We start from the raw sequence: 19723 nt of genomic DNA, 5'->3' as shown, positions 1-19723 counted from the left end.
AAGCAGGAGAAAAATCTCCTGATTTGCAGGAATGCTGGCCCCAAACCCTGCTGTGGAATCAACCTTGGAGAAGCATTGTGTACCTGCCCTTGTTAATCCAGATGGTTGATTTCTACAGGGGTTGAAGGGAATGTTTTCTATCGCATCTTTTCTCCCAAGAGCTCTGGGCAGCACCTGTCTCCCCATCCTGTGGTTATACTAACAGGTCCAAGGTAAGCTTCATTCCGTAGTGGTGATTTGCCAGCCCTAATTGGATCCTATGAACTCTGCGACACACTCCTGCAGCTGCTAAGGAATATGTCTTCTGCCTAAACGCATCCTACAAAACAGCAAAAACAGTGGTTTCACTGACTAAGTTCCTCCTGCTGCAATTGTTTACTTGCAGTTCATCATGGAGCATTGCATAAACCCACAATTAAGCACACAGACAACTGTGAGAAAATGAGGTTTGTGTACGTATGTGCGTGTGAAATATACAGTCTTCCTCTTTTCATGCATCTGATGAAATGTGTACGTGCTTTGGGGTGGGTCCCTCTAAATGAACATGTGGAATTATCTGAAAATCAGTGTCAGGGCAAGCATTACAGTTATTCCACTCTTGGACTTTCAAATGTGTGCTGCTTTTATTTATCTCAATTACTGGATAAATGGGGCCAGAACGAATAGAGGGTGTCCAGGAGGAAACATTGTACAAAGTTGTCAAAGAAAATGTTGTTTGAACCAAGGTTCTGTTCTAGATCTGTGTCAGAGAACAAAAAAAAAGTTCTAATGGTTTTGAGCTAGCACAATATAGCTTCAGAATTCTGGAGTGAGGGAAGGGATTGAATTAGGTTGCGAACCTCCAGGTGAAGTCTGAATGGCCACTGATTCTCAGATAACAGAGAAACATGGTGTCCATGTTGTTCCTTACTGCTGGAGAGGGGTTTGTGGAATTTCAGGATGGGTCTCCTGGCAGGTCTGTTACTGCTTGACCCATTTTTCAACTTTTGCAGCTATACTGGGGCACCAGACATACCATATATACTTGCATATAAGCCAAGGAACCTAATTTTACCACAAAATCTGGGCAAACTTATTGATTCGCATATAAGCCGAGGGTGGGAAATGCTCCATCATCACAGGCTCTCCCATCCAGCCTCCCCCGCAACAAATACAGAAAAGTCAAGAGGAGGAACAGCTGCTGGTTTTTGTATCCTGCTTTTCACCCACAGAAACCAAAACAACAATTTGGCAGAAGTGATTAAGAAGAGGAAGAAGTGAAGGCAGAAGGGGGAAAAAAGATCAGAGTCCTTCAGTCAAACCGTTGATGTCCTACAAGCTGCCAGAGCAACAATTGGCTGGCTGGAGCAGGCTTTTATTTCAATTACCATATATAGCCGTGTATAAGCCAAGGAGGGCTTTTTCAGTGTGAAAAAAGTGCTGAAAAATTAGGCTTATACGCGGGTATATAGGGTAGTTCTTGACTAGGGCTTTTGTGTGCACAATGCCCAGATGATTTTCATGCAGGGCCTCCAAAACTCTGTTTTAGCCTGGTTGGTATAACCACTCAATTTCCAAATGGGAGGTCTCCCTTGTGGACAGATAGTTCTTGCTGCCAGGATATGAAGGGCATGAAAATTGAGTTCTGATGCCCCTCCATACCCAGCTGAGTACACGGGAGATGACCTGATTCTTAGCTGAATGAATGGCCACATTGGAAGTGTGGAGAGATGGTCGGGAAAGAATCTTGAGGAGCAGAACCCCATGGGCTGGCAGAGAGTCTGAGCCAATGCCCGGTAGTGGCAGGCGGCTGAGGGCATCCACATTCCCCATGCCACTTCCAAGGCAGTGTTACAAGATATAGCCGTTATGGAAGATGGATCAATGCAGCATTATTGAATCTGAGATTTCAGGTGGTCAGCAGCAAAAAGGCCCAATAATAGTTTGTGATCGGTAAATATCACATTTCAGCTCGTCCACGGAGACTTATGGATCCGACTGGATTCCTGAATGCTCTGCGGGACCCAATGCCTCCCGGCACTTCTCTAGATGGACTGGTCAGCGACTGGCTCCTGTGTCAAGCACAGTTTGCTGGGCACAGACCCAAACCCATGGGTACGGACCCAGACCCATGGTGCAGCAGTTTGGTGATGGCCACCTTGTTGGGAAGGAACAAATGGTAGAAATTTAGCAGACCCAAGAAAGATTATAGGCATTGGGCAGCCTCTCCACGGAAGGCAGTAATGATTTCAGTAGTGATTACGGTGGCTAACCAGGGCCTGCCTCGCATAGCAACCCCATCTTCATCACCAGTATTATATCCATGGGTTCAATAAGACACAGAGACTCAGTTCCAACAACCAAACAACATTACCGGAGCCAGAAAATACCGAACCCAGATAAACAGAACTGGGAAACTTAAATACACATTTGCAACTTCCACCAAGACGTGAAATGAGTCATTTACAAAGGCCTGCAATTGGACCTTAAGTCTGTTCATTGATTGACCGCAAGCTGGGAACTGTTGAATTCTGGACACGGGTTGAGGATCTCAGGTTCTGTTCCTGAGAGCCTGTTCCTGAGAGCCAGTTTGGTGTCGTGGTTAGGAGTGCGGACTTCTAATCTGGCATGCCAGGTTCGATTCTGTGCTCCCCCACATGCAACCAGCTGGGTGGCCTTGGGCTCGCCATGGCACTGATAAAACTGTTCTGACCAAGCAGCGATATCAGGGCTCTCTCAGCCTCACCCACCCCACAGGGTGTCTGTTGTGGGGAGAGGAATGGGAAGGCGACTGTAAGCCGCTTTGAGCCTCCTTCGGGTAGGGAAAAGCGGCATATAAGAACCAACTCTTCTTCTTCTTCTTCTTCTTCTTCTTCTTCTTCTTCTTCTTCTTCTTCTTCTTCTTCTTCCTGGGCTCACGGTCTCTAAATGTCCACATCTACAGCTGTAGGTGAGGCTGAGAATGCTCTGAGAGCTGTGACTGGCCCAAGATCACCCAACTGGCTGTTCATGGAAGAACCTCGCTCACCAGATTAGAAGTTCCCACTCTTAACCACTACACCAAGTTGACTCTTTGTGGGGTCATTACCATTATCATTGTTGATCTGGGAATAATTTGTCCCCTCTATGGCACTCTATTACTTCCTCATCAGGACCCATCTGAACTCTAACATACAAAACACATATTGGTCTGACTAGAATCCCACCCATTTTATTAGTGATTGCCTAATTAGGGATTTTTAAACTTGGCATCCTGCGTTATGTGTCACGGATTTTTCCAGCAGGGGCATTTTGGGTGCCTGCTACAGAGGATGTTATGTTGTGACTCATAATTCTGTTGATTTCATACAACAAACATGAAGTGTATATATAGGAACACTTCAAGCACATGGACAGATTCACCGGCAGAGGCTGAAGAGATTTGTGAATCGCAGGGTTGTGCGGAAAACCGAAGACAAAAATGAAGAGCTTTCTCCTTAGAATTGTGCTCTGGGGAGCTCTTTCCTGGGCTTTGCCAATCAGCCCCAAAACTGACCAAATCACTGAAGGGGACGTGCAGCTTGCTGAGGTAAACTTTGGAGACAGCTGAAGCATTAAGCAGAGGAAAAGTTATGACTGAGAACAGAGAGTCAGTGTGATGTAGTGTATACATAAGAATCAGGGGAATCTGGGTTCGGTCAACTACAACGGAGGCTGGTTTGCCTTGCATAAGTCACTGTCTGTTCGTTTTGGTTTCTATATCTTTAAAATGTGTAGAATAGTACTGGGCTTTGCAGAGTTGTACTGAGGAGAAAGACTGAAATGCATTTTCCAATGTGAACACTGCGCGTAAACTTTACTGTGGAAGGAAACGAACGCATCTTTTCTTCCCACCAGAAATATTTCCATAGCTACTATCCTGAACCTGAAGGAATCCCTGTCTTAAGAAGTAAAGGCAATATTTATAACATGACAGACAAAATCCGACAAATGCAGGAATTCTTTGGGCTGAGAGTGACAGGCCAGTTGAACCCACAGACCCTGGATGAAATGAAGAAGCCCCGATGTGGGGTTCCTGATATAGGAGAATTTCGCACTGCTCGGGCACTTAACAGATGGCCACAGAAACACCTGACGTATAGGTAAGGCTTCAATTGCTTTCTGCAGTTTGAGGTGCCATTTGAAGATGGTTATTAACACAGCGATGAGCGGTTTTTCTGCGAGCCAGCATGATGAAGTGGTTCAGAGCAGTACATTCTTATCTGGCAAGCTGGGTTTGATTCCCCACTCCTCCTCCACATGCAGCCAGATGACCTTGAGCCAGTCACAGTTCTCACAGAGCTCTCTCAGCCCCACCTACCTCACAGGGTGTATGTTGTGGGGAAAAGAAGGGAAAGATGTCTATAGGCCATTTTGGGACTCCTTCAGGTAGTAAAAAGCAGGGTATAAAAACCCAACTCTTCTCCTCTTCTTCTAGTTAGTTATTTATTGTGGGTGTGCTCCAGCAGTCTAAGATATACATTCACAAAAGGCCCCTGAGAAAAGTGGTTCTCCAAATCGATCATGAGAAGAACAATTGAGCTTGCTAATTTGGCTTGTCATAAAGGTAAAGGTAAAGGTATCCCCTGTGCAAGCACCGAGTCATGTCTGACCCTTGGGGTGACGCCCTGTAGCGTTTTCTTGGCAGACTCAATACAGGGTGGTTTTCCAGTGCCTTCCCCAGTCATTACCGTTTACCCCCTAGCAAGCTGGGTACTCATTTTACTGACCTCAGAAGGATGGAAGGCTGAGTCGACCTTGAGCCGGCTGCTGGGATCGAACTCCCAGCCTCATGGGCAGAGCTTCAGACTGCATGTCTGCTGCCTTACCACTCTGCGCCACAGGAATCTTGTCATACACAGTTTTAATTTTGATCCCACATTGTCATGTTTGGACTCTGAATCTTTCTCTTAAACCCAAATAGGCTCCTGAACGTATTTGTTGGCCAAATATAATCCTAGACATCATAAAAAAAAACCCACCACCACCACCATGTGGCAGAACCATTCCACCCCGGCTACATTGGTCAGGAGGCACAAATCCAGGGTAGACTGGGTCTGTTGCTGAAATGTGTCCCTATGGGGTCACAGAATGTAGCACAGGATACAGTTCTGCCACAATGCACCGGCGGTGGCCTGGAGGGGCACCACAAGTGCAGAATCACCCCAAGAGTGAGTGAAATGGCCAAAGTCACCCAGCACGTTTCACTGTTGAGCAGGGCTGTGAATCCAGATCTTCCTCAGTGAAGCCCAGGATTTTATCCAATACAACATATTGGCTAAAAGATTACTAGGAAGGTGCTAGGTTGAGAAGGGGAAACTTTTCCAGACCTGTCGGAAGCTATGGTACTTTTTAAGTTTAGGCATTCACATTTTTTTACTGATATGTGTTTTTTTAAAGCATTCAGAACTACACACCAGACATGGATCCTGCCGACGTAGAGGATGCTATTGAGAGAGCCTGGAAAGTGTGGAGTGTTGTGACCCCCTTGACCTTCACTAAAACATCCGCTGACTCCGCAGATATATTGATCTCTTTTTTGGCAGGATGTAAGTAAATTACTTGAAAGCAATCCCAGGTGTGTTTTTGTTCTTTGTTTTTTCTGTTTTTCTGTTCAAGGGGGTTGATAGATATTTTTGTTTGTTTGGTATTTGAAGACCATAGAAGCAATCCCTATGACCGTGGCTTTGATGGAAATGGAGGAGAATTGGCACATGCTTTTTACCCTGCGTATGGTGGGGATGCCCATTTTGATGAGGACGAGAACTGGACAAAGGATCTGAAAGGTATTCTGATGGCTCTCGTATTCATGCATGGAACACGGCATGTGTTTGTCATGGCCGTTTGGTGCTCCCTTTCCTTCAAAATATTATTTTATTTTTATTAATTTATACCTCAGTTTTGTCTACATGGGAGACACAAAGAAATGGGCAACATTTTGGCAAAGTTTCAATATTACTATTACTATTACTATTACTATTATTAGCAGTAGATTGACTTTTTGACCTCCTTCCTTCCTCTTGTGGTAGTGGGGATGGGTGGGTGGGGTTGTTTGGGTTTTTGGTTGGCGGATTTTTGGTTGGGGCCAGTGAAACTAATATCACCTGGGCACTCCCTACTAGGAAACCCCCCAAAACACTCTAGTTCCTAAAGAACTGTCAGAAACTGGGGCTGTTGACTCTACCAGTTGGTACTAAGATCTAGTACCCCAATCATTATCTGCTAAACTAATTTTCATTGCTATTAATTAGATTGGTGAACTGTTTTAACCATTTTATGTGACTTTATGTGAATGAGATATATACAGAATGCAGAGGTGGCCAGATGGGAGGGCAGTAGACAAATTACTCAGATAAATAGTATTAATGGGATGAAAATGTTTTATACTGGACACAGAATTTTTTGCTGTCAAGTAAAGTCATGGTGTTGATATTCACTTGTTTCATTTTAGGAACAAATCTTTTTCTGGTTGCTGCTCATGAGTTTGGGCATGCCCTGGGTCTTGGTCATTCCAGTATTTGGGGGACTCTGATGTACCCAATATATGTGCCTTCAGACCCCCAAAATTTCAGGCTTCATGAGGAGGATATTTCTCGCATTCAATATCTTTATGGTAAGAACAAAGACATTTCCTGTTACAAATGTAGAGTGGTGTAATTTCAAGGCATCATTTGAGGAGATACGAATATTAAGACTGCAATGTTAAATCTGTGATGACTCATTCACACACAACAGCTACAGCTGATAAGAGCTGGACTACCAACAAAGATGTCCTCTAGGCTAGTGGTCCCCTTTTTTTCACCAGGGACCACTCAACGCTTGACAATTTTACTGAGGCCCGGTGGGGGGGGGTAGTTTGCTCCTCTACTCTCAAACACTGCCCTAACGCTCTCTGATCACTATGGTAATGTTTAAACATCCCTTCAAAATAAGATACAGACACGCCACAACAATGAACATAAGGAACATTTTATTTTCATGGAAATTTTAACTCATGACAATGACAAATCAATGGGAACCCTGAGCTTGTTTCTCTGCAACGAGATAGTCCCATCTGGGAGTGATGGGAGACAATGACACCCGAAGTGTGTTGTAAAGGGCCAGGGGGATGAAGTAAAGGGCCGGGGGGGGGGGAAGGCGTCCTTTGCGGCCCACCTCCAGTTAGTCAATGGACCATATGTGGTCCGCGGCCCACAGGTTGGAGATCGTTACTCTAGGCCCTCCCCAGCAGGCTAAGACAAATCACTAGGGGAAGTCTTTCTCAAAAACATGTTGATCTATTGAATAGGGAATAATCAAGGTATATTTCTGGGAATAAGTCAATGGAACTTCTTTCTCAGTAAATATGTGTGTACTTAGTCACTGGCCTTGACAGCTCATTCAGCCTATTAGGAATTCTTAACATGGACCAATCGGTTTGCTGGACTTTGAGGACATCAGAAATTCTCCAAAGTCTTCATTTAGTTTGAATGGTTCTTCCTCAATGATAGAACTATATAAGTTGGAGGAAGTCTCCTCAGACTGGAGGAAGGTTTCACCTTGTGCCTTTGGTAGGATATGGGTAGGATTCAGGATAGGGATAGGCTCCACCCCAGTGTGGATTGTCACCTGATATGATTAGACAGCTTCACTCAGTTGAATCTTTAGTAGCACTGTTTGAGAATGTAACTACTTGCTTTTGGCCTGAGTTGCTTCTTAATGGTCAGCTTGTTTTTCAGTTGTCTCTTTAATTCATTTTCAAGGACCCCCTGAAGATGTTTATGTTAATGATGATGATGCTGGTGGCGATAGTGGTGATGATGATGAATTCCCCCAGTTCCCCACAAATACTCCAGCAGAAGAACCATCACCTGACATGTGTGACCCTCACCTCTCTTTTGATGCTGTCTGCACTCTCCGAGGAGAAACTCTCTTCTTTAAAGACAGGTAAATGAGGCCCATAGTATATGTGACAATTCCAGTGTGGTCCCAAGCAAAGCTGAACTCAATAGAAGAAGAAGAAGAAGAAGAAGAAGAAGAAGAAGAAATGGTTTTGACATGCCACTTTTCTCTACCTGAAGGAGTCTCAAAGTGGCTTACATTCATTTTCTCTTTCCTCTCCCCACAACATATGCCCTGTGAGGTAGGTGAGGCTGAGAGAGCCCTGATATCATTGCTTGGTCAGAACAGCTTTATCAGTGCTGTGGCGGACCCAAGGCCACCCAGCTGGTTGCATGTGGGGGAGCGTGGAATCAGATTGAGTTTAGAACAAGTCAAGCCATTGTGCATTGTAGTAAATATTCCTGTTGCATTGTTTTCTCTCAGCTTCATGTGGCGGACGAGTCTACAAAGAAAGAACATTGAGAAAGGCCCTCTTTCTGCTTTCTGGCCTACCTTGAAAGGTGGCATTGAGGCTGCTTATGAACTTGAAGATAAAGACATCTTATTTCTTTTTAAAGGTAAATCTTTTGACACCTAGCCATCAATGAGGGTGGGGTTGCCAGCTCCGTGTTGGGAAACTCCTGGAAATTTAGGGATGGAACCTAGGGCGAATAGAGGTCTCCCTGCAAATCATTCATTTTCTACAAGTCTGTAGATCTCTGTAGTCTGGAGATGAACTGTAATTCCAGGGGAATCTCAGGTCCCACCTGCAGGGTAGCATCCCTACATTAATTTAAAAGCATCAACAAGGCCTTCTTAATCCTCTTCTCCCAGGGCCAACTTTCTGGAATGTTTTCACATGCTATTCCTTGCTCTTCTGTCCAGTCTCAGAGAAAGGCATATTCAACACCATCTTCACCCTTGGGAGCAACAATAGAAACTCTGTTAGAGTTCCCTCATGCGATTCAGCAGCTAACTTCCTATGTGACCGTGTTGAGGACAGGAGTCAGTTTTCAATCTCCTTTCCAAGAAAGATCCTTTCAACCACCCTTGCTTTCTCATTTTCTTCAGGCCAGAGGTACTGGGCCACCCGGGCAAATGTTATCCTGCCAGGTTACCCAAAAAACATCCACGCTTTGGGCTTCCCCGAAAGCATTAAGAAAATTGACGCAGCTCTTTTTGACAAAGCTACAGAGAGAACGTTATTTTTTTCAGGAGACAAGTACTGGAGGTAAGCCTGGATAATCCTGAGAACTCCTTGTGTTTAACCCACCGTACTTGAAATGATCAATCACCCTGAAGGGACAAAAGTCTTTGTAGGTTGTAGCCTGTCTCCAAATCAAGGCTGTGTTGGCAGTCTTCAGATCTCATTGCCATTGTGTGCAGTTTCCAAGCATGTGGGTTTTTCCCAAATGGAGGAAAGCTTGTTTATATTGATGCCAATAATAAGGATTGAAGAAATGGCACAAACCAAAACCTGACCACTCTAATTTCAGAAGCTTGGCTGCCAGTCTTGCAATGTAATCGAATGCAGACTTAAACTACATTAAACTTCCCAGGATTTATTTGAGGAGCTACATGATTAGAATTGGCTGTAAATAACAATGGGTTGTAAATGCCCATGTAGCTCTTCCCATTGCACATACAACAGGAAGTTGGGTTTTGTGCATGTGAGGAACCTACAAAATGTCACTTAGATAACAAAGCCTGACATATTTTGTAAGACTGGGAGACCTTCTCTGCCCACAAAATAATATGGTGGAGACAGATACTTTCATTGAAACTTGCTTTATATGTCAAAGTTTCATGATCTGATGGCACTTCCAACTTCACAAATATGTTAAAACCTACAGGCTTTAAACATATTTATGTCTGGCCAAGACCATGCCATCAAAAGCACCACTGATTTTTCAACCGCCTTTCCTCTTTCAGCTATGATGAAACAAAGAAGTCCATGGAGAAGGGCTATCCAAGAAAGATCAGCTCAGACTTCCCTGGAATTGCCTTTACGGTGGATGCGGCTCTACAACATAACGGTAAGCAGAAGGTGGAGCATTTTGAAAGAACATTAGTAAAAACCAGGAGTTTGGAGTCAGGAGGCAGATTTCCTCCAGATCAGACTGACCAGAAATTCTGGGGGTTTTTGGCGGGGGGGGGGGCATCATTGGGACATGGAATTCTGTGGGGAGGTAGTTATAAAATTCCTGCATTCTGCAGGGGGTTGGACTAGATGACCCTTCCAACTCTATGATTCTATGAGATGGTCATCTAGTTGTAATGTCTAAGAGAAGAGGCATTTGGCAAAGTTTACAAAGGTTAAGTGGGCTCACTTAAGGCTTAGAGTTGCAGCCATAGCCAAAGTCCGTGTCAAGATCTAAGAATAATAACTGTGTGGAAACTGGCTGGTTAGAACATGATGGACATATCTTGGTTTTAAAGAGAACACATCACAGAGTGAAAAATGAAAAGAGGATAGAAAGGTGGGATATTTAAAACAGGATTCAACACTTTGTTACACCTCTTATGCTCACACTGTTTTACCTTTTGCATTATTCTTTCAGGGCACTTCTATTTATTCAGTGGCTCAAAGCAATATGAGTTTGATAGCAAGCAGAAAAGAATTACAGGTATAAAGAAGAGCAACTCCTGGTTTGGCTGCCGGTAACACAGGAAGAAAGAACAATGGAGTCTCTGTTTCCTGTGCAGGTGCTTTGATCCTTTTCCTTCTCGTTGGCGTTCTTTGCTCCACCCATATCCATGACTTGCAAAACACCTGCAGTCATTGGGGCACCTTGGTGACAGGCCAAGAATATATTTAAAAAGAGTATAATATATTATTGTAATTTAAATAATATAAAGAGCAGATTTATTTATTTGTCAGTCTAACTACTTGCTGAGTAAAATATTTCTGTTAATGTGTATGGTGGTCTTTGTTGATTTCCTTTTATAAGGCGCTAAAGTTACAGGACTCAGGGCATCAGATGTCACACAGACATTCAGGTCCCCTGTCCTGACCTCTAACATGCTATGGTACTATGGTGCTATTCACTTGTTTATTTATATTCCATATTTATTTATATTCCATTTTTCTCCTCTATGAGAGCCAGCTTGGTGTAATGGTTAGGAGTGCGGACTTCTAATCTGGCCTGCCGGGTTTGAATCTGCACTCCCCCACATGCAACCAGCTGGGTGACCTTGGGCTCGCTACGGCACTGATAAAACTGTTCTGACTGAATGAGCAGCAATATCAGGACTCTCTCAGCCTCACCTCCCTCACAGGGTGTCTGTTGTGAGGAGAAGAAAGGGAAGGTGAATGTAAGCCACTTTGAGGCTCCTTCGGGTAGAGAAAAGCGGCATATAAGAACCAACTCTTCTTCTTCTTCTTCTTCTGCTACTGCTACTGCTACTACTACCACTACTACTACTACTGGGCAAAGGAAGGCAGCATGATATAACCTGATCTCATCAGGTCTCAGAAGCTAAGTAAGGTCGGTGAATCGGAGGCCACCAAGGAAGGAGGAGGCCACCTCTTCCCCCTCCTCCTCTTTTTCTTTTTCTTTTAAGCAGCTTACAATATAAATAATCTCTGCTCCATTTTATCCTCTCAACAGCCCTGTGAGGCAGGTTAGGTTAAGGGACAGTGACTGTCCCAGGATCACTGATAATGTCAGCACAAGGAGTTGATCCTGGGTCCACCAGGGTCCATTCCAGTACTCAGACCACTACACAAAACTGGCAGGGTAAAACGGAGCAGAGAAGACCTCTGTTTTACGAATTTAGTACTCCCTGTAGTACACACAGGTTTTAATGTTTTTCCTCTTCTAACATCAAAAAGCCAGCTTGCTTGCAACTGTACTCATTTTCCCCGGCTGGAACCCTATTTGAACTGGGAAACGAGGAAGGTGGGAGTAAAGAGAAATAAATCCTAGGTTTTTGACAGTGTTCAGAGCAGCCTGCAAACCCCTTGAAGCGGCCTACACTGCATCGAGGACGCTCTTGTTACCGTAGTGACTCCAGACCTGAGTTTCCTTGTAAATGTTCATTAAGTCAGCCTGACTAAGTGAACAAAGAAGCTTTCAAACAAAGATGATGTTTGCTGTTCTCTAGAGAAAGAAATGACAGGCACTAAAGCCTAAAGCTGCCGTCTCACACACTCCACTCCTGCTAACTACATTCAGGAGGAGAATCACCAGCTGGCCTTTAGCACGCAATCCATATACTTTGGGCCATTCCGCACAGATTCTTTGTAGCAGGAGTGTGGCAAATTGTAATCGCTACAAAAATGCGGTTATGCACAACACCGTAGACAATCTGCCACACTCCTGAAACCGATCCGCAAAAAGTGGTTCGTTGTAGTGCTTTCAGGGAAATCCCCAAAAGTGGATTCACCCTCTGGAAAGCGCTACAGTCTTACAACCAATCTGCAACACTAGCGGAAAAGTTCTGTGCGTTACCATTGTTGCGGTTTCTGCAAAGTCCCTCCCCCTGGCTCTGATCTTCTGGTGAAGCGATCGCCATTTTTTTTTTCTCGGAGCGAGCAGAGATCAACGAACCAGCAAGCCTTCGTTTACCCAGCGAGGCTTCTCCAGCTGCAATCCCTCCCCAGAGCTGTTTTAAGTCACCAAGCACCACACAGCCCCATTTGTGGGTTATTTTCCCTTTATTTTCGGCCAAAAATCGCACCCGTGCGGGGGGGGGGGAGGGTTCACTCGGGGGGAGTGTGGCAACAATGAAATGGCAGCTCACATGCCACCTGATAGCTAGATGGGTCTCTCCGTTGCAACGAATCAACGCAGATTCGTTTCAACGTGTTTTTTTTTTTTTTAACCTGCCTTAAAGAGAAAGGGGCTTTTCAGGAGCATGATAACGGCCACCCATTGGCTGCTCGTTTGATTGACGGCCAGGGGCGGGACAAAGCTCGCAAATATTGCTTCCTGGATAGTGATTTTTGCCGAGACCGGAAACCTGTGGGAAACGATAGAAACGCAACTGGATTCCACTACAAAGGCAGGTATGCATAACGACAAATTCCACTATTTAAAATGGCTTTTTTTGTTCCCAAACCAATTTGCAACATAGATCCTGGTGCGGAATGGCCCTTAAAATCTCAAGGCAGTGGCAGAAGCTACGTGCTAAGGGTATTTGGTGTCTTAAAGCCTATGCTGCAGTTGGGTGCTTGGATATATCCGGTGTGAATATAAATCCCTCAAAATACCTCATCAGTAATTGATGGGTATATTCTAGCTCTGGATTGATCTTTGGGGATCTTGGCAGTCCTAATATCCTGATCCTGAATATTCACAGGAATATTCTGGAACATATGGGGTTTCTGTTTTAAAGCTCCAAACATTTTTTTTGCCTTCTTATCTACTAATTTTGATACTGAGTACCCCTTTCTTCCATGTCACCACCCAGAAGGTTTCGTACAGATATTAAATAGTGTGAGGAACTGAAAGGGACCCACCCACCCAGTCAAAGAATTGTAGAGCTGGAAGTGCCATACAGGTCATCTAATACAACCTCCTGCTCAGTGCAGGATCTGCCTAAAGTATCCACGCCATCCTCAATAGGTTCCAGACTCTGAGAGATCTCCTGCTGCCCTTGCCTTTCTCAGAGAGCCAGCCTGGTGCAGTGGTTAGGAGCATGGACTTCTAATCCGGCACGCCGGGTTCGATTCTGCACTCCCCCACCTGCAGCCAGCTGGGTGACCTTGGGCTTGCCACGGCACTGATAGAGCTGTTCTGAATGAGCAGTAATATGAGAGCTCTCTCAGCCTCACCTACCCCACAAGGTGTGTGTTGTGAGGAGAAGAAAGGGAAGGCGATTGTAAGCTGTTTTCAGCCTCCTTTGGGTAGAGAAAAGTGGCATATAAGAACCAACTCTTATTTTTCTTCAGTAATATCAGGGCTCTCTCAGCCTCACCCACCTCACAGGGTGTCTGTTGTGGGGAGAAGAAAGGGAAGGTGACTGTAAGCCACTTTGAGACTCCTTCGGGTAGAGAAAAGCAGCATATAAGGACCAACTCTTCTTCTTCTCATCCAAAACAAATTGTCTATCCAAATTAGAAAACCAACTTCATCCTGAATCTGCATTGAAATGGGTTTAGAAATCCTGGGCTTATCCGATGACAATCTTTGATGCTGGACATGTCAGTGTATCAGGCAACAGGTCATTGGCGTCAAATCTGGCAGACGTCTTCTGGATCCTGATCTGGATAGCCCAGGCTAGCCATAGCGCATCAGATCTCAGAAGCTAAGAGGGGCCATCCTTGGTTAATATTTGGATGGGAGGACACCAAAGTATGCTAGGATCACCACACAGAGGTGGGCAATAGCAACCTCTGAACGTCTTACCTTGAAAGTCCCACAGGGTCTCCATAAATTGGCTACATCTTAGTGGCAAAAAGCTGCCTGCTGGGGGTAGGAGATCACGTCTCCAGCAGGTGCTACCCACCAGCAGTTGGTGGTAGGGAAAATACACCATAAGTGATGGAGTGATGTCATTTCTGAGATAAGCCTGGTGGCTTTACCATAATGTTTCTAGTGATTCCTAAAGAGGCATCATGTCATACCATTGCCAATGGACACTCCCTTGCCTCTGCCCCCCTCCAATCTCCTGCTGGTATCCAGGGTGACCCTGACCACCTTATCTGGTACAGGCATCAAACGTTAACACCAGGCATTCTAGTTTCAGGCATTTGTAATAGATAGTTGTTCTTAGTAACCAAAGAAAAATGTCCAATGTAGAAAAGAAAAATCCAGAAAAGCTCAGAAAGGCTCATATTTTTAAAAAGCGAATTTGCCATTCACAAACATTTGCTCACTTATAAAAATCTATGACCCAGGTGTTCTTTCTTTGAAATCTGATACATTTATCCAGGATCAATGCCAGTCTTTCTTACTGTGTTGGGAAGCCAATGAAGCTTTCAAAAAATGAATATAAATCTGTGATTAACCCAAAACCAACATAAATGTCTATAATCCTGTCACAAAGCTCACACAGAGATTTTTTTTTCACAGGCTATGAATTGTTAGTGTCAGGGCTTTCTAAATCGAATTGAATCGGGTATTGTTAAATTTGGTCCTTTCCTTAAATAAATAATATTAAAGCAACTGTTCTGGGTCAGACCAACCGTACATTTAGTCCAGTGTCCTGGTTCACACCAGACCTGCACTGGTGCTTCTGGAAGGCCTACAATCTGAGCATCTAATATTCAGAGGGACACTGGATCTAAGTACAGAGGTTCCATTTAATCACCATGGCTCAGTCTCTGGGGGACATAACCTTTATGAATTTGTTTAACCCCACTTTAAAATTATCTAAATTATTGGTTATTTCCTCTTCCCCCAAGCCAATGGCTGAGTGAAGAGTTCCTTTCCCTTCTCTAGGTACCCCCTGAGTACTTGTATTTAGGGGAAGGAAGAAAAATGTCTCTCTATCCACTTTCTCCCTTCATAAGAAGGGAGAATCCCTGCTGGGTCAGACAAGTGGTCATCTACTTCAACATCCTGTTTCACACAGTGACCAATCAGTTCTTTAGAAGGCCAACAACAGGGCACAGAGAGGCTGAAGACTTCATGGAAACATGAGAAGAACCCTACTGGATCAGACCAGTGGTTGTCTCCTCCAGCATCCTGTCTTACACAGTGGCCAACTAGTTCTCAGGAGGTCCAACCACAGGCTTAGAGTCCAAGGCTTTCCCCTAATATTGTCCCTGGCATGGGTATTCAGAAATGTTTTGTCTACTTATGATGCTTCTGTAGCAGGAAGAGATGGAAGCCACCGAGCTGTGTATGATGATTTAGACTCACCTCAGCATCAGTCCTCTGCTGCCTAGACTTGTGCCCTCCCCTCCTACCATGACTGTTACGAATCTGCCCAACCCCTGGGTCTCAGTACAAGTTGAGCTAAGGCTCTTTGCAGGTCTACCTTCCTTTAATGTTATTGTTATTATGTTAATGTTATTGTTGTTACCACCTTACTGTTACCAGAATGATGTTACCTGTACAATTTTGTTGTTTCATGTAAACCGCCCTGAGCCTTCGGGGAGGGTGGTATATAAATACTGTTGTTGTTATTATTATTATTATTATTATTATTATTATTATTATTACTTTTAAATAGATCTGTGAATGTAATGTAAGGATATTAAGGATGCAATGTAAGGAGATGGTGAGCTTCCCCTCACTGTCAGTCTTCAAGCAGCGGCTGGACAGATATTTATCCTGGATTCTTTAGGCTCCTCCTACATTGAGAAGAGGGCTGGACTAGGCAGCCTGGCTGGCCCCTTTCAATTCCATGATTTTATGATTTTATGACAGTTGTGGCATGTAGATAGACTGATATTAGCGGTGCCATCCTAAGCAGAATTATGTCCTCCTAAATATATGGAAGTCAATATGCTTAGAAGGGCCTCATGGTGCTTACAATGGCACCGTTAAATGGTCAAATGCCTAGTGAAAAAATATTTGGGGGTAGGGATGTCTGCCTCCAGGTGGGACTTGGGGATCCCCTGGAATTACAGCTCATCTCCAAGCTACAGAGAACATGGATACTTTTGGAAGTTCTATTCTATGGCATTGTAACCCACTGAGGCCCCTGTTTTCCCTAGGCTCTCTCTCCAAATCTCCAGGAATTTTCCAACCTGAAGCTGGCAACCCTATCCCCCATCCTCTGCTAGGGGTGGCCTGGCAACCCTATTTGAGGGTGGGAGGGGAGGTACTACATATCAAAGAAGGCTTGAGATGACATTTTGAAAAAGAAGCCAAAAGGGCACCATGCCCTCGTCCATTTGCGGTACTTGCCTTTCAAGAGTCCAAACACCAGAAGCCAAGAATAGGGAGGGACAGAATCTCATCCACTTTATGATCGGTTGCCAATCAGGAACAACTAGACTTAATAACAGCTTATGGCTGCATGTCAATCACCCTGGTACAAAGATCCTACTCTGTGTTTGGCAGATTTGAGATGTCATAATGTTGTGATTTACGATTCCATTGATTTTATGACCCAGTCATGAAGTATATATATGCAGAGATTCTTGGGACACACAGTCAGATTTTCGAATTGTCTCTGGAGAACCTTCGCGCTGAAGGCAACATGAAGAGCTTCGTGCTCATTCTTGTGCTCTGTGGAGCACTTGTGTGTGCTTGGCCTGTTCTCCAATACCCTGAAGACACCACAGAAATAGACACTCAGCTTGTGTCTCACTCAGGTGAGGTAAGTCTCAAGAGCTGTTAACCAGAAAAGAGGCAGGCTGAACAGAACCAGTGTAGAGGGACAAACATAGGGTTGCCAGCTATGGGTTCTGAAATACATGGAGGCTTTTGGGGTGAAGCTGGGATTGGGTGGAATTTTGGGCTGGGAGGGGACCTCAGTGGACTGTAATGCTATGAAGCCCTCCCTCTAAAACAACCATTTTCTCCAGGGGAACTTATCTCTGTCACCTGGAGATGAGCTGTAGAACCGGGGGATTCCAAGGTCCCATGTGAGGATGGCATGAGAGACCAAGCCAACTTGGTGTAGTGGTTAGGAACAGCAGCTTCTGATCTGGAGAACTGGTTTTGATTCCCCACTCCTCCATATGCAGCCATCTGGGTGACCGTGGGCTAATCACAGGCTTGTCAGAGCTCTTCTTGAAGAGCAGTTTTTTCAGAGCTCTCTCAGCCACACAGACCTCACAGGGTGTCTGTGTCCCATGATGACAAAGCCAAACATAAAGAACAAGCCAAAACTATATCATCCGGGTTTTTTTTTTTTTAAGAAAAATTGATAGTAAGGGAAGGGATGGGTAGCTGATAGTAAGCTGCTTTGAGACTACTTCAGGTAGTGAAAAGTGGGGTACAAGAGCCAACTCTTCTTCTGCAGCTGCTCTCATGCATGAACTCTTACTGGTGTTGGGTAAGTGAGCATCCACTGGCTTTGGTTTTGATATACCTTGACACTGGATGGCCTAATGCAGTGGTCCCCAACCTGCGGGCCGCGGCCCGGCGCCGGGCCGCAAAGGCCATGGCGCTGGGCCGCGGCTCCCTCTCCCCGCCCCCCCCCCCGCGCGCAGTAAAAAACTTCCCGGGCCGCAAGCTTGCGGCCCGGGAAGCTACTTACTGCGGGAGGGCGGGGAGAGGGAATCAGGGCCGGGCCGCGCCCGTGCAGGCCGCGCCCGCTCGGCCCGATCAGCGGGCGCGGCCCGCGGGTGCGGCCCGATCCGCGGGTGCGGCCCGCGGGCGCGGCCGGGCGTGGCTCGCGGGTGCGGCCCGCGGGCGCGGCCCGATCCGCGGGTGCGGCTTGCGGGCGCGGCCGGGTGCGGCTCGCGGGCGCGGCCCGAAGCATGGGCATGGCCCGCGCGGGCGCGGTCCCTGCGGGCGCGACCCGATGCCCTGCCAGTCCCCAGCCTAATAAAGGTTGGGGACCACTGGCCTAATGCATGGCCTTCCTCATTCAAACAAAGAAGAGAGAATGAAATGATGCAGTAGATGGGTTGATTCAGACATCAATGCAGAACCAGAGTTTCATGAAACAAACCATAATGAACTAAATAGTTCACACACCTGCACCACCACACTAAGTATAGCCCATTCAGTGGCCTCCAATCAGAATCTGGATCCAAAGTTGCTCTATTGGTCACTGTTTCCCCTAATACTGTTTCACATCACAGACAAATTCATTACCCTGTTATAGCCCTGTTTTCTTCCATGTGAACTCTTTCTACCCGACCTACTTACAGAGTTCTTTGGCAAATATTGTTGCAAATGTGGAAGGGAATATCTTTTCCTAAGATACATTTGTTACGATATAGCCACTGATTCCTTTTATTGTCTTTTTTCTCTTTAAAAGAGAAATCAATGCACCTTTTTCTGACTTCAGCCCTTACAGTTACAACATATAGGGTGGTGGTCTAGAAGGAGGTTAGGAAGGTTATTTGCCTCTGAGCAGCGACAGAGTTCTACTTCCTTCTATCTGTCTTTTGCCCAAAGTGAGATGGACTCTAAACTGACTCCAAACGCCTTTAAAAAGGAAAATAAAATGGTTGGATTTAGAGACTAAGCGAAGCCTGGCACTTAACAGGAAGGCTGAGGCTGGGGATGTGATGTCAGCAAAGTCCCTGACATCACTACAAAATCACTTTCAGGTACAACCTGAAAGATAACTCTAGGAATCATGTGCAACCCTCTGTTAAAACCAGCACACAGGCTGTGGGCATTTAAGTTTTTCTTCGCCTCCTGTAGCGCAGAGTAGTGGTAGGCAGGGACAATAATTGGCAGGAGGCCCCCCATAGCAAGAAGCCTAGCAACCTTAAGACTAGAGTCCTAAGATCTAATGAACAACACCTGCTCAAGATCCCGGTACCAAGAAGGTTCAATTGGCCTCAACCAAGACAAGAGCGTTCTTGGCCTGGTCCTGACCTGTGGAACACTCTGCCAAGCTAGACCAGAGCCTTGCAGGGCCTTAATCAGTTCTGCAGAGCTTGCAAGATGGAGCTGTTCCACCAGGCCTATGGCTGAGGGCTGAAAGAATGTATGAAATATCTGACTTCCCTACTGGAAATCCACTAAACTATATACCAATTAAGGGGTTTTACATGACCCTCCCCCTACCCTTTCCCATGGCATAGAGAGAATGGGCAGTAAATCTAGCATCTACCTTCTTGTTTATAATATTTTAATAGCTTATTAAGTAATTTAATTTCCTAGTTTTGTACTTTATAGCTACTTACATAATTTAATCCTGTGATCTGCCCTGAGCCCACGGAGAGAGGATGGAAAACAAATGCAATTATTTATAAACTAGGGGCAAAGCCCGTTGTATCCAAGAATACAACGGGCACTAGAGCTTGGTAGTGGGAAGAGGAAGGGGAGGAGTTGTCCAG

At 45.3% G+C, this 19723-nt stretch overlaps 1 protein-coding gene across 2 annotated transcripts; it reads left to right on the top strand.

The window, feature by feature from the left end:
* Positions 1-818: 818 nt before the first annotated feature.
* LOC143840610 (matrix metalloproteinase-18-like) lies at positions 819-10715 on the top strand. Of its 2 annotated transcripts, none has more exons than XM_077344216.1 (10): positions 819-955; positions 3856-4100; positions 5398-5546; positions 5655-5783; positions 6449-6610; positions 7740-7923; positions 8302-8435; positions 8929-9088; positions 9790-9893; positions 10419-10715. In XM_077344216.1, exons 1-10 carry the CDS (start codon positions 857-859, stop codon positions 10520-10522), a joined length of 1470 nt encoding a protein of 489 aa, XP_077200331.1. In that variant the 5' UTR covers positions 819-856; the 3' UTR covers positions 10523-10715. The 2 variants fall into 2 exon arrangements, with proteins under 2 accessions (XP_077200331.1, XP_077200330.1); XM_077344215.1 differs by lacking the exon at positions 819-955 and adding an exon at positions 3402-3547.
* The last annotated feature ends 9008 nt before the right edge of the window (positions 10716-19723 follow it).

Source organism: Paroedura picta, chromosome 6 (assembly GCF_049243985.1).
Source record: "Paroedura picta isolate Pp20150507F chromosome 6, Ppicta_v3.0, whole genome shotgun sequence".
NCBI lineage: Eukaryota > Metazoa > Chordata > Lepidosauria > Squamata > Gekkonidae > Paroedura > Paroedura picta.
This window is presented reverse-complemented; position numbering and strand designations above follow the sequence as displayed.